This window comes from Callorhinchus milii, unplaced genomic scaffold (assembly GCF_018977255.1).
Source record: "Callorhinchus milii isolate IMCB2004 unplaced genomic scaffold, IMCB_Cmil_1.0 Scaffold1, whole genome shotgun sequence".
NCBI classification, from domain to species: Eukaryota; Metazoa; Chordata; class Chondrichthyes; order Chimaeriformes; family Callorhinchidae; genus Callorhinchus; species Callorhinchus milii.
In genome coordinates this window covers 87,525,545-87,545,280 of record NW_024704742.1, presented here as the reverse complement: position 1 = coordinate 87,545,280, position 19,736 = coordinate 87,525,545, and the positions used below count along the sequence as shown (strand labels likewise).

At 40.0% G+C, this 19,736-nt stretch overlaps 1 protein-coding gene across 8 annotated transcripts in view; it reads right to left on the bottom strand.

Annotated features, from left to right (window-relative positions):
• Positions 1 to 19,736, bottom strand: part of kank1a (KN motif and ankyrin repeat domains 1a) — a 104,635-nt gene that overhangs the window by 31,029 nt on the left and 53,870 nt on the right. For 6 of the 8 annotated variants that reach the window (XM_042332916.1, XM_007892626.2, XM_007892627.2 and 3 more), the window contains exon 2: positions 12,086 to 12,199. The exons of 1 other annotated variant lie outside the window; for it this stretch is intronic. In XM_042332916.1, the coding sequence (XP_042188850.1) occupies positions 12,086 to 12,119 (34 nt within the window). In that variant the 5' untranslated portion in view covers positions 12,120 to 12,199. Of the gene's footprint in view, positions 1 to 2,808; positions 2,863 to 12,085; positions 12,200 to 19,736 lie in introns of those variants that run through there. One more of the 8 variants, XM_007892632.2, reaches the window with a different exon arrangement.

Below are 19,736 nucleotides of genomic sequence, written 5' to 3'. Positions count from 1 at the left end.
CAAGCAAGACCTCAACTTATTCAACGCACAAACGATGGTAGAGCAAATTACTGCAGCTATGAAACTGCTCATAAATCAGCTGTAATTGTTTACGGTTCAAATGCAATCTCATCAGTTGTTAAAATTCAACTGCAAAATACAGTCACTCCATTTCACAGTATGCCCTGTGAAGCGTTTTGAGAGGTCTTCACAATATGAAAGGCACTATGTAATATGTAAATATTACAAAAATACCTCTTAAAAAAGGAAAAGTTTGTGCTGTGGGAAGACTGAAATACTTTTCAGGTGGTATAGTAATAGTATCCAAACCAAACTGACAATTCCAGGCATCCCTGCACGGAAATCCCAGAGATATTTGTTGGAATGGAATGGACACTCTCCCTGGAGGGCCGCATCCTGTTTACCCAATTGCAGTAAGTATTAGGTGCAGGTTGTCAAGAGCCAACGGTTGAGGACCCCAGAGTGTGCGTTGGGTTAATGCTGCAGTCTAACCAGCTAAAACCTAAGACATTGCTAAGACATTGAGGGATTTGATTGGAAAATAGAAGTGGCATCAGTTCCAATTGTTGATTCTTATGGTAACTTGGGTCGTGGTGGACAACAACGTTTGCCTGGACACTGTCCTGAAGGACCGTGCTGCGAAGGGGGCAAAGGGGAAGCTGAAATATTTCAAAATGTACATTTCCTTGATATTATAGTTTTAAGAGATCAGAAACCAAGAATTTTACATCTGTAGTTGGCATGATAACTTAATTTCCGATATATAAAAACATTTTTATATCAAAATTAACAAGGTAATGTTATGGATAGCTTTAGATCTTTTGCTACACGCAATTATGTAAAGCTTGCATACTCACCAATGCACTAAAACCTCAATAAGTGATCTAACAAAGGATTTGTTGCCTTTTTAGATAAACTGAACAGAAGAAGATACATGCATTTAAATAGGTGACACACACTTCTGAAACTGAGGATATACTGTAAAGTGCAGTGACCGTATTTGATGAGTGAATGCCGCAGCCAATTTGCGAACAGGAATGTCCTACAAACAGCCATGAAGTGAATGCCCAATTTTATTTGGGGGATTGTTGGCCAGGACATCTGCACACACTCCCTTCTCTTTCAAATAGTACCTAAAATCTTTAACCTCCACCTAAAAAGGCAGACAGGGCTCAGTTAACTTATCATTTCAAGAACAGCACAGCACAGACTATATGGGTTCCAGATCCTGATGTGAGGCTTGAACCCACAATCGGAAGCAAAAGTGCAACCAACTGAGCCAGGCTGATGTACACAGTTGTTGGGAACTATAATATCACAATTTGTGCTCTAGATTTGATCCTAGATTTGAACAAAGCTATCACTCACCTCTCAATCAAACATGGGTTCTTCATTGTACAAGGATTTCAACACCAAAACAATGAGCGGTTTATATTAACAAGCTAATTTGGTGTTACAAGTTGATGTGATTTCATGCTAACAGTACTGTACACACATTAGTGCTATAAATGCACGTCACTGTACCAGACAGTGCTACTGTGTGAGCCACAGCTCCAATTGTGCATCATAGCCAGATGTGAGCAGTTTGTTGCCACGCCAGAATTCTCTGAAAAATAATCACCCTTAACATGTACCTGCAAGGCATAAAGTTCTAACAATCAGCAGGAACATTTACCCTACAACCGACCTACATAGACCAAAGTACTTCCCAGTGGGCAAAGTACTGTAGAAAGCAACACTCTAAGAAAGGAGAGATAATTCCACTGACATTAACCTGGCACAGGCTCCATAATATAACTGTACCGATCACTATTATGTACTTACAAGCTGATGCCTTGCTGTGTGCGTGGGTAGGTTTGGAGCTCAACTATAATGCCCCCTAATATTCACTGGCCTTGGTTCATACCAGAACAATGGCCATTTGAGCAAGGTACAGGAGAACATGTGGAATTGTAGAAGTGAAAAAGAATCAAAAATTGACTTACGGAGAGGATGAAGAATAAATTCCTGCATTTATTACGTTTCTGGACTTGGAGTGATGAAGAGGGCAACATTACAGGAGAAACAGCTAGTGTTCCCATTCCCGACCACTGTCCAGTGTTTAATATTTGATGAGACGGCATGTACGGACACTTGATGCCCAGCATCATAAGAAGGGCTGACAGCAGCTGTGAAGCCGTACACCATCTAGCGTACACCAACATGACTCACCAACTTCAGATGCAGCTGTGTGCGCTTGCGTATATGCATGTAAGTGTGCGACGACAATTTTTTTGGAAAAACCTCACGGCCTATTTAACCTTTCCAGGGAAATATCTGAGCTATGCAACAAGTGGAAACGTGCTTCGGGTATGCTGAAATTGTAAAACTGATTTGATAGTAAACTCGTGAACTTGCACGTTCTTAGCCTGGACAAGCCCTCAGAATCTCATCCACCCCCATCCCTGTCCCATTCAATACAAACATGCTTCTAACCTGCAGGATTCTCCAGATTGCCCTCTGTGTCTCCCCTCCTGCAAAAAATCAGTAAAACTCTGCGTTGATGCAATTAATAAAGCAATGGAAATGCAGGGGAAGGTCTTACAGTCCAGACAAAGTTGGGCCATCTACTTTTTTCCACGTACCAAAATATAACAATTCGTGAAACCCATGAACTGGGTTTCATGGGTTTCACGAATTAATAATTGCAGAGTGTAACTGTGAATTAATGGTTAAAAGATTAGTTTTCTCATTGCACAAATCAATCAATCGTTCACACACCCATACGCATGTTAGTTTTAATTAATTCTGGATAAAAAATAGACTCACTGTAAGACGGTGCCCCATTTTCAATCGTGGTGGCGTTTGCAATGGAAATGTCTTCGGGTCATTTCACCCAGATTGCCTGCAAACTCCGCCTCACCCTCCAAAAAAAAATACCTCCTCCTCTAAACATGCTGAGGTTTGTTTGTCAGCGCAGCACAGACAGATTCAGCCTGGACTTTATGTCCTTCAAAACCATAGATTCAATATTTATTTTAAACTTCCTCTCTGAGTTTTAAAACTGCGGTCATTGTAATTGTTAGTTTGTTAGTTTAGAAGGACCGATTATATACACACACGCATGCACGCACAGACACAACATACATACATACATACTGAGCGAGTTAAATATGTTTGGCTGCCTTTACAGTCACAGTAACCTACAGTAAAGCGTTTGAACAGTCAGCTGGAGCAGATCAAAGCAGTGCCATAACACTACAGTGTTAAATTTAAGGCCAGCACAACAGAGCAGAGTGGTTTATTGCTCTCCACCAACTTTGCATTGGTCATCAGGTGCAACATTCCTTTAAGATTAAGAACTACAGGCTCCAGATTTCCTGGGGGGTGGGGAGGGGGGGAAGGAGATAAACATTATTTAGTGTTTTCTTCTATAGGAACAGGGAGAAAAGCTGGTTTAATTAACTGGCCTAACTAGCTCAATGGGCTGAAATGCCTCTTCATGTTCCTATGGAATGGGGTGGGGAGGATTGGTGTAAAGAGAAGTGGAGGGCAAGGGGGATGGGGGTGAGAGGATAATGATAATAATAATCCTTGCATTTGAATATAGCACCTTATCACGTTGTTGTTGCTACTTTTGTTGCCCTTGCTGTCAGCACTCAGATATTGGAATGGGTAATGTATGAAGGAGACCACTTGGAAGGTAAATATTCCTGACAGCCAGACGATGCTGTGCACCGACAGGAAGGACCACCATATCTTCTGCATATTCCAAGGGAGCTGTGAATCTTATGATAAAAGCTGCAAAGTTGGGACAGTGGGATAGGGTCTTTTGATGCACGATCGAGTCATAGGAACTTCTACCCAACCAGTCTTCTCTCAAAGTGGATGCAAGAAAAAATCACAACAACTTGCATTTATATAGCGCCCTTCACATAGGGTAGTGTCTCGGAACACTAAATAGTGGCACAGCGAGCCAGAGGGAGGGACCAGGTGATCATAAGCACGGTCGAAGAGGAAGGTCTTCAGTCGTGATCTAAAAGAGGGGAAGGGGGACAAGGCAGAGGGATTGGGGAAGAGTTCCAAAGCTCCAAGGCTTAGTGGCTGACACAATCAAAAGCAAAAGGGGCCTAGTTCAAAGCCACCTGATGTTCAGGGGTAGACTGTCCAAGAGAAGTGTTTTTTTTTACAGGTTTAGCACGTATGCCAGACATACGGGATCGTGCATTGTAACAAGATGATCTCACTGGCTGCACACATGTGGAGAAACAACCACAATGACTTATTAATATTAAAGTCGTAGCTGCACAAAGAGCAACTCGCCAAGAGTCAACAACAATGGCGCCAGGCAAGGGGTGTGAAAGGGGAGTCAGCACCTCCACCAGAGTTTTAATTTTTACCCACAGCAGGCAGCACTGCTAAATCCTATGAGACAGATCGACTCACTCCTTTAATACAAACAAGCCTCCAGAGCAGTTCAGCAGACTTAGAACGTACGACTAAATCCCAAATATTTTCTTATCTTTAGTAGGATTGCTTCAGGTCCAAATATGTGCTGAAGTAATCACTTTTCTACAAAGCATACTTGAAGAAACTATTTGACCTCTAGGAGAACATTGTGCAGAGACACTTATTACATTCACAGTTGTACTGAACAATAAAATTAGCTTGCTAAGGCGTTCTGGTCTACTGATGAAGAATAACCAACTTGCCAATCTTAGAACTGCAATTTACTTGCATATATATGAGAGCAAAACAAGAAAAATTAGCCTTCTCTCCAATTCACATACAGTCAAATCACTTTACAATATATTCTGTGAAGCGCTTTGAGATGTCTAGAAGACGTGAAAAAGCACTTCATCAAATGCAAGGATTATTATATTATATATTATATAATATCCCGCACTCCCTAATTACCTCAGTCCTTACCAGACTTCTTACTACAGAACAGATCAATTTAAGAGTGTCACACTCGAGCACAAATCACTTCATGCCCCGGCACCTCCCTGCCTCTCCGATCCGTTTACCCCCACCGACCTACTCTACTAGCCCCCTGCACTCACCTGGAATGATCTGCCTGAAAGGGTAGTGAAGTCTGATTCGATAACAGCTTTTAAGAGAGAATTGGATAGGTATCTGGGGAAGACGGGTTTGCAGGGTTATGGGGAGAAAGCTGGTGATTGGGTTTAGTGAAAGTGACTTGTTCTGTCAAAGAGCCGGCACAGACTCGATGGGCCAAATGGCCTCTTCTGTGCCGTAACATTCTATGAATCCACCATTACTGGTCGTGCTTTCAGCCGTGACACTCCAAGACTCAAACTACCTGCTTCAAAACCTCTGTTTTGCCTCTCTCTGCCCTCTCTTCAAATCACACCCGAAGACCTTCCTCTCCAACCACGTCTACCGTCACTTTGCCTCCCTCCCTGGCATGCCGTTAAACTCAGTCACTGTTAAGCGATCCGAGACATTACCCCACCTGAAGGGTGCTATACAAATGCAAGTTGTTGTTGTGACATGTTCCATCTGGCAGTGGACTGGACTATATTTAGCAAGCTCATAATTATAAAAATAGGTAACTGGAACACTGAGCAATTAAATCTGTATTTTTTTGGTATTATTCTTGGAATAGGAATTCTGTGAGAGAGGAATGAGCGGTGCACTGGAATTCTGGACTTGGACTGAGTTTATTTTGTGGCATGTTTAGTCGAAATGTGAAACACGCAATAGAATTTAGACAGCGAGATGCCACAGTTTACAACAAAAAGGGTGAGATTCAGGACAGCTCATTTTTACTTTGAGAATCTAATCTTAGAAATAAAATATCACTTACAAATGGCATATATGAGCTTGCTTTACAAGCTGACCACTCTAGGTTCAGTGGCATCAACAACATTGCTCTGTGAGGGGAGGCAGGGTAAATTTATTTATTTTTGTTTGTCTGCATGCATATCTCTGAACTCCTCTCGGTACCTCCCCTATCAATGCCCAGCCAAAATTGGTTTACAAAAAACCCTTAGCAAAACATGAAAGACTGCGCAGGAATCGTGTGCAAACACGACTCACTGCATTGCATTATGCTTTCAAAGTTTTGAAAACAAAACCAAAATGTATTTCGTTTTTAAATTACAACCTCTCTAAAGGTTCAAGAGAAACAAAATAAAATCTGAAACCTATTCGAGTCAACAACAGAGTACAATGTCCAAATTGGTCTCACTAAAGAATTTCTTTGTAAAAATCAAAGTGGCATGCGTTATTCTACCACCGAAGCAATTTGCTTGTTGAAATTTTACTTTTTTTCTTCCAAGTAATGATGGAAAAAGTTTGAAATGTTAAGATTTCACTTGTACTTTGAGAATCTTATCTTAGATTTAGCTCCATCTATTTCAACAATACTTACCAGATAGTAATGATGATAATCTCTATTATCCCACACAATGCAAGATGTTAAAAGCCCGAAGCACACTCCTCAGTGAGGTCTGTTTGTTCCTGACACATCAGCAAGCGAGTAGCTAGCGTTACTGAGGCCAGTTCAGGCTGTTCTTTTGGAATTTCCTGGTAGATGCTGAACTGGCTGCCAAACCACAGATCTCAATCCCACCATTATTCTCTGCATCAGCACGTGTTTTGCCAATCAAACCCGAGTTTCAGTGAGCTATCCACAGGTTTCCAACATTTATTTTTTAAAAGTGGAAAAATACTCTGCCATCCAATACTAATTACTTGCCTGACGCCCAGTATTAAGAGCACACTCCGATCTCAAACTAAGAGTAGTTAAACAGTCTGTGAATTGATGAGCTATAATAAATACATGTTTTTGTTAAGAAAGATACTGACAAGACCATTCACTTTTTCTTACATAAACACTTCCATTGTTAAGATGCATTAGCTGGATTTATAGCTTTTGAGAAAAACACATAATTATAGTCCCAAAAGGAAACACTGACGTTAGTCAGTGCTTTACTCACAAAAACGGGGATATACTTTTAGATCTATTCTCTCTCTCTCCACCGCCTTTCACGTACCAGAATATCACATATTCTGCTTTTGCCATCATACTTCACTATTTAACCTGCTAAAGAGATGAAGAGAGTTTAAAAGGTGCATTATGTTGCTTTATGGACGAGGTCTGGTTCCAACGCAAGTGCCAATTAGGCTAGTGGTGCATTAAACTAGTTTTGCATTTTTACTTTTTATTTTTCTTAAATGAATTTCAAAAAAGATTAAAAAGTAATTAAACCAAAATGCAATTTAACAGTCACAAAGATTATAACAAAAAAACCCAAGGGAAATTATATCACACCAGTTCTCCACTGGTCATTGCTTACGAAATGGGGATCACAATTGTGAACAGGGAGAGCAAGTGAAGGGCTGAAGTTAGTGATGCTCAGGACAACAAATTACATTTGTATAGCACCTTTCATGTCAGGAGAACATCCCAAGGCACTGGAAATTCAATAATATTCAATGAGCTGGAAGCAAACCAGCCCCAATCTCGCTCTCACTGACCAAATCCAGAAAGCTAGATGTAGAACAGTGGACTTTCAGCTCGGGGCCTTCCATGACCAGTGAGCAGTAAACAAAGTTTTTAAAAAATGCCAGAGTACTGAAACCCAGACACATGAAACCGATTGTCCCCGGTGTACTTTAGCTGTTCTAAATAATTCAACATCATTAATAATATCAATATTTAAATCTTATGGGAAAGAACAGAGAATGGGATTAGAGGAGACTGCTCCACCGTGTATTAAACACCTGAAGACGTGATATGATAGTATATGAAATGCAAGGCATCTTTCATTTTAAATGAACTCCAGTGCTTCAAAATCAGCTAAATACTTCAGATGGATTTTAAGTTAGGTTTTACTTCTATAATATAAAATTATACAATTGCACACTTCTGGTGGCATTCGTAAATCACAGTCATTTTACAAACACCTCAATTAAATGGCATTAAATGACAAGCCACAAATGCAACATTGGAGCTTTCCATCTTGTCCTCAAATAGCTCAAATTAGATTACATTAAGCTAATGGCAAATAAAATATAGTCTGAAACTCATTGCAGTGCAGTTCAGAGCATTCAGATACAAGGAAGGTGCACTTTTACAAATGGTTAACAATGGGGAGGGGAAAAGGAAGAAATATGCTGTGCAACCAATCTAAGTGATAGGAACTCAAAAGATGGGTAAAGCTACTTTGGAAGGACTTGTTGGCATTAACATACCTGTGGTATGGGAAGAAATCCAAGAAAGATTTCAATAATAGTTACTGTTATTTTGAAGTAGGTGAGGGTGGTTGAAAATTTTATCCTTCATTCAAATAAATATTTGGATGTATTTAGTAAATTTCATTAAAAACGGATTTGTCAACTCGCTACTATTCTAATCTGGTAACAACAAAACATAGTACTGTAATTCTGAATGATATTTTAACTGGATTTGTAATTCTTTGTTCTGTTGCAATATAAATTTTTTTTTCCAAAATATGTTTCTTGACAGTCTTTAGCAGGGCTCCAGATGCTTGGAGCAACATGCTACACTTGAGGTGCTTGCATTACAGTCACTCACTCACTGCCTAAGGGGAGCGATTATATCAGTCCTTTTACTTGCACAAGCTTCAACTGTAAGTCTCCTCATGGGTGGCATAAAGGAATATTGTAGTTTCCTGTCTCTTCCCCCATCCCCCCAAGGTGAATGCTTTTCACTTGTTGAATGAAGCCCGCACATGCCTGGCTTTCTGCATTGAATGTTCATGTTAAGACAGAGGCAATTTAACATCACTGCTAAACCCGACAACTAAATTAATGTGCCGTAAGCTATAAAGCGAAAACATATCTCTTGGCTATTCTATCTGGTATACACTCATTGCAATAAATGGTTGACTCAAGTGAAAGCTCCTTCAAATGACACATTCTGCAATTGTCTACATTCTATAATATTTGCTGAACAGCCCACATACAGCAATTCTTCAAAAATAATGATTTTATTATCCTAACGTCTCTAACTTTAGCAAGGCCACCACTTTGGAGTACAAGACTCCCATGTTGTACCATTCAAAGTTCAAAGCTGCGGTTAAATCTGTAAGTAAATATACCACCGATTCCTTCAGCTTAACTTTTAAGAATACTATGTGGATTTCAAGTATGTGGGCGCCTCAAGTCACTGTACCCATATTTGTTAATATTAACAAATAATATTAACTTCAACAACAAAATTAATACCGTCACCAATTTTACCTTATTATTTACATCGGGCCTTTCACGTGTGGGACGTCTCAAAGCACTTCCCAGGGCAACAAACCAAAATACAACACAAAAATGTTAAAATTTTTCCTGTAGCCTTTTATATGTTTTATTTTTACTCTTTTCCCACCTCAATATATTTCTTGCAAATGAAGTCAATGATCTGGAGGATATCTGAAGGATTGTTGGCCAGGACAGCATGAGAAATTCCCTTCCCTTTTCCAAATAGTGTAATGGGATCTTTAACTCTGCCTGAACAGGGAGACGCAACCTCAGTTTAATGTCTTATCCGAAGGACGGCACCTGCAACAACGCAGCATTCAGCACTGTATTGAAGCGTCAGCCTAGACTATGAGTTCGAAAGTCCTGATGGGGGGCTTGAACCTTAAATGTTCTGAGTCGCTGCCCTGCATGAACGGTGCTATATAAATGCAAGTTGTTGTTCTTGGTGAATCTACAAACTTCTGGTCAGAAGCGAGACTGGTACCAACTGAGCCAAGCAGATACCTCTTGGAAGCTAAAAGCTTGAAGATTGATAGACACATTTAAGAGATGCCCCTTGTAACTTTTAACCCGTGAAATGAGAAAAACAAAATCCGGATCAGGAGCCGAGCAGAGAATAGGAATACATCAGCCTCGACTAGAGGAAGATTGCCTGTAATACAGATACATCTCAGTGGAACTTTGAACGGTTGTATAACATAGGCCAGGTCACAATTATAGCACACAGCTCCTTGAAAGAAACAGAAGATGTGTTCCAAAACTGTAGTTAGAATGGCTTACCTTTGCAGATTATAAAAAGAATAAGCTCTCATTTATATCCCAAAGTGAGATGTGGCCAAAAATAACAGTCTCACCCTCAATCTGCTCTCAGGCAGTACAAGCAGTTGGCCCAAAGCTCATTGATAGTGACTGAGGAGCAAGACACATACCCGATTGCAACTAAGGATGGTGTGTGGTAGCGGACTGACCATAACCCTGGACAAATAGTGATCAGAAAAATACATACACATGTTGAAGAATCTATCCAATTGGCCCTTTCACTACATCCTTAGCCCCTATACCAACCAGCCAGTCTACTCCACATTCCAGCAAAGATACGTGTAAAATAATTACTTCCCTTAAACCTGCACAATTTCTTTAACTTTATAAACCAACTCTGGTTTCACCTCACCATCCCTCAGGATTCTGAATGTATGGATTACGGTAGTTTCTTTACCACATCCTTGTCCTCCTTAAGCCCTTCCAATGATTGACTTTTTTTTGGTATGAATGCCCGAACTGAGCAAAGTATCCAATGATGGCATCTGACACTTCACTTCAGGTTACCAACAATTTAATGTCTCATCCAAAGGACGCTTCCTCCAATAATCCAGCACTATATTAAATTGGCGTTCTCAAAGACATAGGACTTGAATGCACAACATTCTGATTCAGAGATGAGAATGCTACCAATTGAGCCAGGCTGAAACGTAGAGTTACTGACCAATAGAATTATTGTATCTTGAGAATTGTGACTCAAGGCAGACATAAATAAGGGATAGTGGGAACAGTTTAACAATATGCTTGCTATTTTTCCATTATTATGAACTGTCTTACAGTTCATGACATTAAATGTCAAATGCTACAGTTTGCTAACATACCTTAAGAATGCTCCAGCCTCATCTCTTTACATCAACCAGCAGAAACATTCTACTTTAAAAAAAAACTACCTTCAAGGTCAATAATGGAGTTGTTGTGAAAGGAATGGGCTGCGACTCATCAGGAGGGATCTGATTTCATCTGCCCAATTAGATCATTACTGATGATAACTACCTATTTTCCCATTACCTAACCAATTACTAACCCGACATGCAACTTTATACTGGATCTCATTCAACTACCTTTTAGTTTAGTCATTAGTGCTCCCCTGAGAGGTCACATCAGATTCTTTCTGAATGTCAAGTACTAACTTACAACCTCAAGGAACTTAAAACAAATTAGATATGTGCTTAGATCTTGCTTTATGTAGCTTCAGTCTGGCTCATATTCAGCACCCATTAACTCATTGTTCCTAAAATTAGATCCTTTACATCAGAAGCTAACATTTCTCATACAATGGATGGCAAATTATAAAGCTTTTCAGAATCATACCCAAGTTACAAGAAGGATTCGGGAGGGGATTAGTCGGTTTTTTTTAAAAATACAGACATGTCAGCCACCAAAACATGGATTGAAACTTATTCAAACTTATGCAACAGGGGACACACATTCGTCATATTGGTTTGGGTTAACATCTACAAAATCTTACAGTTACTGTCAATAGAAAACCATTATTGAACACTACAGCCAAAAACCACACGGGTCATACACATTAGTTGCATGCTTAACAAACTATCACACTCTTTGATTAAGATAATAAGCATTCAAGATTTAGCATTCATTTTGTTTATACTATAACTTGAAGAGCATCATTTATTATCCATTTGGTCCCATTATTTAATTTACTGGACAGTGATTAAGAGTGGGCGATAAGTGATGGTGCCTCAAACGTTTTAAAGGTCAGAAACAGAAAAGTCAAGGAAGGGAACACATTTTGTTAATGGAAAGCTGAAATCCCGGCCAGCTCTCAGTGCAGCACATCCATGATGTTGACCTCCAAATGGGATTTTTTCCCCATCATAATCAAATCATCAAAGAATTCCTGCTCAGAAAACAGAGCGGAAATTCTGCCATCCGGAAATTGTACGTTTTGTACCAATAGTTCATGTGCCTGGAGGAATTGCAGGATTTTTAAGCAATCTCATGACACTGCCCTGGGACAGATCACCACTTGACATAGATCTTGACGATACATTATTGTTGCAGGAAAAATGTAATTGGTTACCTGGTACACTCTCATTAATCACAGTGTGAGCCATATCTGCAGCGGTTTACTCATAAATCCAAAAAGACATTAGGCATGCAACCGCCATGCAGAAAGTCCAGCCAGTCATGCAACCTGCAAAGGAGAAAAGAAAAAAAAATGTTATGTCAGATTAGGTATGTGTGAGCACATCACCATTCATTAACTGGAGCTAATTATAGTACACATGATGCAATTAAATAACTCGCACGGCTTTGTTTTTTACATGCACATATATCATCACAGCACAATAAATCACAGGAAAAAGTTTGTGATCCCCAAAACGGCAATTATAATTATTTTGCACATTAATGTTGTCAAGATGTTCGTGCATTCATCCACGGGCATGTTTAGATTATCAAACAAATTCCCAGATGGCTGTAAAAATAAACAAGAAACTTGGAAAGTTGGTGGTTCATTCTAAGGGTTTGTTGCACATGTACAACTAGAAAGTAATGGTGGCGGGGGTAGGGGGGGGGGGGCTGGCAGGGGGAGGCAGGGAGCTTGAAGGCACCATTTTGAAAAATGTAAATAATCTAAGATTTTATTTTCTTGTGAGAAGTCATTGCAGCGAATAAAGCGCAAGTATGTGCACACACTACAAGAAACAATTTGTGCGACTGGTTATCAAAAAATAGGGTGCAGGCTTTTGCATCATTAGAATGTTCTACTAATTAGAAACGGTTGCATGTGGAGATCAAAGAAAGATTAAGTTTTTATTGCTTTTCTAGGAACGTGAACACAGGATTTGCTGCACAAAACCACCATAACTAGACTTCAGAAACATTTTAATACTGCACTTAAAAATAATTTTCCTTTCAACTTCAACTTTATAAAACTTCCAAAACAAACTCATCCAAAGTAGACTTACCAACACTGTGTCAAAGCCCCCAATCTAGAATAGCATCAAATAGTTTTATTTTATTTATTTAAGAAGACCAGGTTATTTGAAACATTTACAATTGACGTGTCCCAGAAAAGGCACAGGGCGTAACTTTCATCCAATTACATAAAGAATTGCAAAGATTTTCTGTTTCACAGCAATTATCTCAAGGTCTTAAAATAGCCATTCCTCTGAAAAAACCCAGCCTACCCAAAAAAATTGTGATCCAAGCAACGATAACATATAAACCTGTCTGCTCCGTCCGCTCAGCAGGCTGCGACCTGCTCCACGTCCCCCACCCTGACCGGACCGCCCCACCATCAGCGGTCGGGCCTTCATCTTCTCTGACCCCACCCTTTGGAACTTCATCCCACAGCCCCTTCACCTTGCTCCCGCCCTTCCTCCTTCAAAGCACGACTCAAGACCCTCCTTTTCAACCGAGCCTTTAGCCACCCTCCTTCCCTACCCTCCCTCCACCCCCAACCCCCTGCTAGGGTCCAAATCCCTGACTGTCCAATGCCTTGGGACATCCTCCCAACATGAAAGGTGCTTTACAAATATGATTTGTTGTTGTTGCGTTTTTTGTAAAGGCCTTTAGCATAACACTCTCAAACCAGAGCTAGAACTAAAAGTCATATCAAATGCTGTTCGGTTTAAAAAAAAATCAAATGCTAAAGGGAATCAGGAAAATCATATACTGCTGGATATAAGCAGTTACAAAAAACTGCACAATTTCTCTCTCCCACCCACTCCATGCCACCCGACTTATCAATAACTGCAGTCTCGACAAACCTGCACGATAATCCAGTTGAAATCTGTGAAACCTGAGCATAAAGTTCAAAGCACTTACGCTTTGGTAATGTAAAATGAATGCACTATATAAACACAGGGTGACATAATAAATACTCACTTTAAATAACTGTTGCCATCAACAAAGGGGACAGTTTTGCAAGCCGCACACATGTGAGCAACACCATAGAGTCAACCTTCTCTCGATGCAGATTACATTGAGATGATTCTCTTCAAAACCACACAATTCAAGAAACAGTTTTATGAACAAGCAAGTGAAGAATCCTGTCTTTGCAAGAAGATAAACAAGTTGCTTGTATGGGAATGGGGATGAAGCTCACTCAGACCTTTCAACTCTGCATTCCGCAGATGAAACCACATAGGCCTCAAGATACAATAAATTCCATACTGAAACATTACAAATGCTTTGATATCTTATATGCTGCTTTGGTTTCTTTCACCACTCCCTTCCTGTTGGAGTATAATCCCACAGGAGCTAAGTACCTTCAGTTACCTCACTCAAGTGACTATTCTTCATACATGAACTCAAGATACAAGTGTCAACAGATGGTCAGCTGTGAAGGCCTCACAACTGAACCATACTCATCTCGAAGAGAGATTTTTTTTACCGTGGAATACGAGTAAAAGTAGCTCTGCAAACACAGGGTGGGGATGACAAATGTTGAAATAAATTAAAGAAGATTAAATCTGGACAAATTGAACAATATGTATGTTTAAGTCACATAATTCTCTTGCACGTGTAGACACGCAAACATTATTGGTATCACCTAGAATTTGTAATGTTCGAGGACATGGTTCCTTTGAGAAACGCCTGAAATTGTGAACCTGAGAAACATCTTAGTTCCCGAAAAGCTAATGCTCTGTACACATCAACTAAGTTGTACACATCAACAGTGGAAGGAATGTGAAGCAACGGAATAAAACCTAGATTTCCTGAGATAAACAAAACTCCGCTTTCAGCAAAAATAAAGGATAGGACCCAGGGAGTGCCTTCTGCACAAGCCAAACCACATAGCCACATCAACAACATGCAGTTCACTGATCCTTTATTCTGAGGCAAAGTTCAGAATTGTTTGAGTGAAAGATACCCAAGCTCAAAAGGGTCGTGCCACTAAATCTACTCGTAAACAAATTCCAAATTAAAAAAATGCCATCGGGAGACAAAACACGAGAAATAAACTGACAAAGCTGTGGGGCAAATAAACCTTCTGCACAAGGCAATAAATTTCTATAAAATCAGATCTTTAATTTTAGACTACACTGCAGAATCATAGTCTAAAGTCATCTTGGCTCAGTCGTTAGCACTCTAGCCTCTGGAACAGAAGGATGTGGGTTCAGGTCTAAGGTCCAGGCTGACATTCTAGTCCCGTGCTGGGAAAGTGTTGCATTGCTAGAGGTGCTTTCCTTTGGATGAAACATTAAACCGAAGTCCCATCTTCAAGTTTCAGGTGAACGTTAAAGATCCCATGGCACCATTCGAAAAGAGAAAGGAGTTTCTCCCGATGTCCTGGCCAAAAATCCCCCAGATAAAATTAATCATTTGCTTCATGGTTGTTTGCGGGACTTGCTGTCCACAAATTGGCTGCTGCGTTACTTTAAAATACAGTCACTACACTTTACAGAAAACTTTGTAAAGTGCTTTGCGATGTTCAATGTTTTAGGTACTGTATCAATTGCAAAGATTATATTTATATCAACAAGCTAAAATGGGATCTAGGTTGGAAAAAAGCATTAACTTGATTTTTTTGCCGGATGATGGAAAACACATTGATATTCAACAAGGGTATGCCTTTTTTTTAATCTCAAGGTACAGTGCTGCTGAGTTTTGAGAGAAAGAAGGAGTAGGCTTGTAATTAATAAGTGCAATGCCAGCAGGGTCATGGCCAGAACAGATATAAAAGGTAACCCAAGATTTCACAGAGAGAGGCAAGGAAGGCAGCATCATTCATGCGTATAACACAAGTTCTGTGGGTAATCACGGTGAACTTGCCAGCACTGGAGTCGTATTTTAAGCACTTGCCAAGGACATGTTCAAACACAAATTACAAGTCAAAATGAATTCAAATGTGACAGAGCCTGGACCAAACAACAAATCGAAGATAGCGCAGACTTTGTTGAAAAATTCCATCTGCACGCCTCTACCAAGCCAGGATTGCATTTGCCCGCAGTAAAGACATTAATGTTAATAAACACTTAGGCCCATGCTCAGGAAGTTTTTTTTGCATGCAGCATCATTTTCAATCGCAAGACAGTTACAATGCCTTCAATCCAGTCATTAAATTGTGCCTCAATCTCATCAGATAAGCACATTATTCACAGCAAATTACATGTCTATTTCATGTACCTGCATTGTCTTAGGTCCTCGAGTGAGACATCTAATTTCAGTGCAAGTTTGCACTGGGTCCTTATGCCAACCCTAGACACTCAACAGAATTGAAGCTGGATTCATTTTAATTCATGGAAAGAAGGGACTCAGTTCCATCCCACTGGTGGTGGAGTAGAATCCAAGTGTCTGAAGGGAAACCAGTGCGTTAAACCATCAAGCTATCCAGTACCACAAGTCCAGAAACTTATGATCAAGTGCCACCCTGAGTAAAGGGAGTTATATAAATGACACTGTTGCTGAAATAGATGGAAGACAGAGGGAAACACAGCAAGCATTAGAGTACGATCAATTCTGGGTTCCATATCCATTCCCCAGAATTGATTTAGTCCAATGTTTATGAAGAAAATGTTATTTGATTTCTATTTCAGTTGATCAATCTCAGGCAAAATGTTAAATAGGGTGTTATTGCATGAGTGCATCCTGAAACAGCTCCTTATTTTTGTTACGAGACACAAAGATTGAGACCGTTATGTAATTTAAACTGTGATGGAGAACATGAGATGGTTCCTCGTGCAACTAAAATAGGAGCCTTGGGTCTAACAGTATACCCTTACAATAATGAAATCAATATTATGCATTATAAAATGAATTTGTGATGGGTTCTGGTTACTTAAACACTTTCTGGGTGTAAACAAGTTCCTGGAGCCTGAAATCGCCATTTAAGCTTTCAATAGTATTCTTCCAAATAATCTAACGAGAGCAAATTACCGCTTGTCCTGCAAGATATAAATGTACAGCACAGTGGAGGCTGAACTCTGTAGCAACCAGAAGTCATTCTTTGATGAGCGTGAAAGATCCATCAGGACAAGTGGGCATCGTCTGCTACAAGAAACAATGAACGGCTGCGTCAGACATCACTGCAAGGAACATTACAAAGAAATAAAATAACAAGTGAAAGCCAATAAAAGGCAGAAAAATATTATCATTGAAACTGAAACAAATTCAACACCGTGGTCTTAAATTCTCCGTTTTGTATTCCTACTCTAAAGATGATGCTTGAATTATCGTGATAAAACAAATTGATACAGACTGGATGAGAAGCATCATTTGCTTCCTTCAGTTGAGCCATTTTACCATCAAACAGCAACTTGGGAGTCAGCAACACTTAAATGAGACAGCATTTAATCTGACACAATCTTAGTTAGTCATTGGGGGAGGGGATTCTTCCCACTCAGTTCCTGTTAACCCTGCAAGCCAAACCCCTAATGGATAGGGTGGTCCTAACTGGACAGGTAAGCTATGCAGTTTTAACTGGTTAGACTCATTTAGTACACCAACGCACACTCAGGGGTCCCCAAAATCTTGACTTGTCAACCTGCGCCTAATGTTCTCCAGCACGAGGTAAGCAGGGTGAATCCCTCCAGGGAGAAAGTACAGATTCAATTCCACACATGGAAATTTCCATATGTAGATGGCATGCATGGAACCATGTCTGGGTTTGGATACTCCTAAGCCTTGTGATGGGTTTTCCGTATGTGTCAGAGACACCTGTCGAATGCTGGTAATTGGAGCGTGTGCTTGCACTTAACCCAACACAGTAAAGAGAGGTTGGTTGATGGAATTTGTGCCAATAAAAAGCACAGAAAACAAATCATCTTCTGAGAAGCAAGAAGAACTTTTGGCGTAGTAGCAGCATATGATGAAATTGCACACACTTGGTAAGACAGCCAATGTCACAGACAACAGCAGTGTGAATATAAACACTACAACAGTTACGTTACTAAGGCTCCCCCACTACGTCCAATTATTGTAAGACTGACACTATACAAATTGAATATTTTTATGATATACACAGTATCTATATCTTATTTCAGCAGATAATAAAATGCTGAGGAGTGGATAGGTAACTTTACATTGGCCACATTCCAACTCCTTGGAGAGGCACCTGCATTGGAAATTAAATATGTTTTTATGATTTGACAGCTGTAAGGGGGAAGAAGAGAAAGTGGCCGTGCCAAAGAGGCTCCGTGAAATAAGCTTTACAGTGTATCACTTTTCATCAGACACTATGTGAAAAACAATATTGTTTTTATATTTGTATTTGTTGGGAACCGTTTTTTTTAAAGAGTGTATTGTGTATACGGTAATACTATCAGAAGGCAATGTATTGAGATGACAGTGCTAACTTATTCCTTCAATGTTTGTCTTCTCCCCTGACAATTTCCTCTGCCCTCATCCCCCTACCCATAGCACCAATTGACCCATTCCTACATGTAGGACGTGACAGGGTGTTGGTAGGTTATTCAACCACAGAGATAATCACTGTTTAGCCATACGCTGGATACTTTTCAGAAGTTACGAGTTAGTAATTAGGAGTGGGAAACTGGGGTAATATATTGGTTTCATGTAGTCTTTTACTGCTCAATGAATCTCAAACAACCTGAGAGGAGTTGAATTATTGCATTTTCACCCATCTTAAAAAAAATCACGATAGCAGAGTTTTCTTAGAGTTGAGCTGGCTTCAAGGTGATGTACTTGGCTGAGTAACATCGGAATTGAGTCAACCCTCTGTGGAAGGTCAACCTACCTCATTGACAACACTTGGAAGGGCAAAACCATCAGTTTGGTTTGGATACACCTAAACATGGAATTATTATATTTGGGCATATAACAGGGAGAAATTCAAGTAAATCTCAACTTAGGGTTCAGCTTTTAAGTCTAAAACATGTCATCGTCTGCAGGCTTGTTTTTAAAAGAAACAAAACAATAGCATCAGGCCAACCCAATGAAGTAAGATAGCCTAACACATCACTGATTAGCCTTCCTTGGCCACGTATTGATTAGAGATTGTGGTTATAAATTATCTTAATAAAATTGTGATAGTAATGATAATGTGGAGTCCTGTAGCTCAGTGGTTAGAGCACTCGCTTTGCAAGCGAGAGACCTGAGTTCAATTCCAGGAAGGTCAGGGCGAAACCTTGGGCAAGTTTCCTTACTCCACACGCCTAATAATAATCCCTCCAAAAAACCAAAACCAATAATAAATTGGTCATTTTCAATCTACGACTGTTTGTGGGACGTTGCTGTGCGCAATTGGCTGCCGCGTTCGCCCACAAATATACAGTCAACTCACTTTACAGTATATTCTGTGAAGCCCTTCCTCCCGACGTGAAAAGCGCTATATCAAAATGCAAGGATTATTATTATAATCGTGAATGTGTTTGTAATGGGGGCAAAAAAGACAGTACAGGGAATGTAGGGACATGAAGCAGGCCAGTGCCCGCTGAGCAGAGGGAGCAGGCAGGTTGGTATGGTTTTAGTAGGTTGGAAACGTAGGGAGGAGCTTTAAAAGAGAGGAAAATTCAAGCACGAGTTATGTGGTTCAACGTCACTCAGTGGATATGCTCTCATAATCTTTCGCTCACTGGTTTGCTCTAGACATACAAGAGTGAATATGCCTGAAGATACATTTGCCATTTAAATTGAAGAAGCAAGATTCCCTCTCATGCACATGGAGCAGAAGCTCAGTTGATGTTTTCTGCTGCTTCAGGTTGAATAGACCAAGCACTTGGAATTATTTGGTGGACACATTACTGCTGGCAGATCTGTAGCTT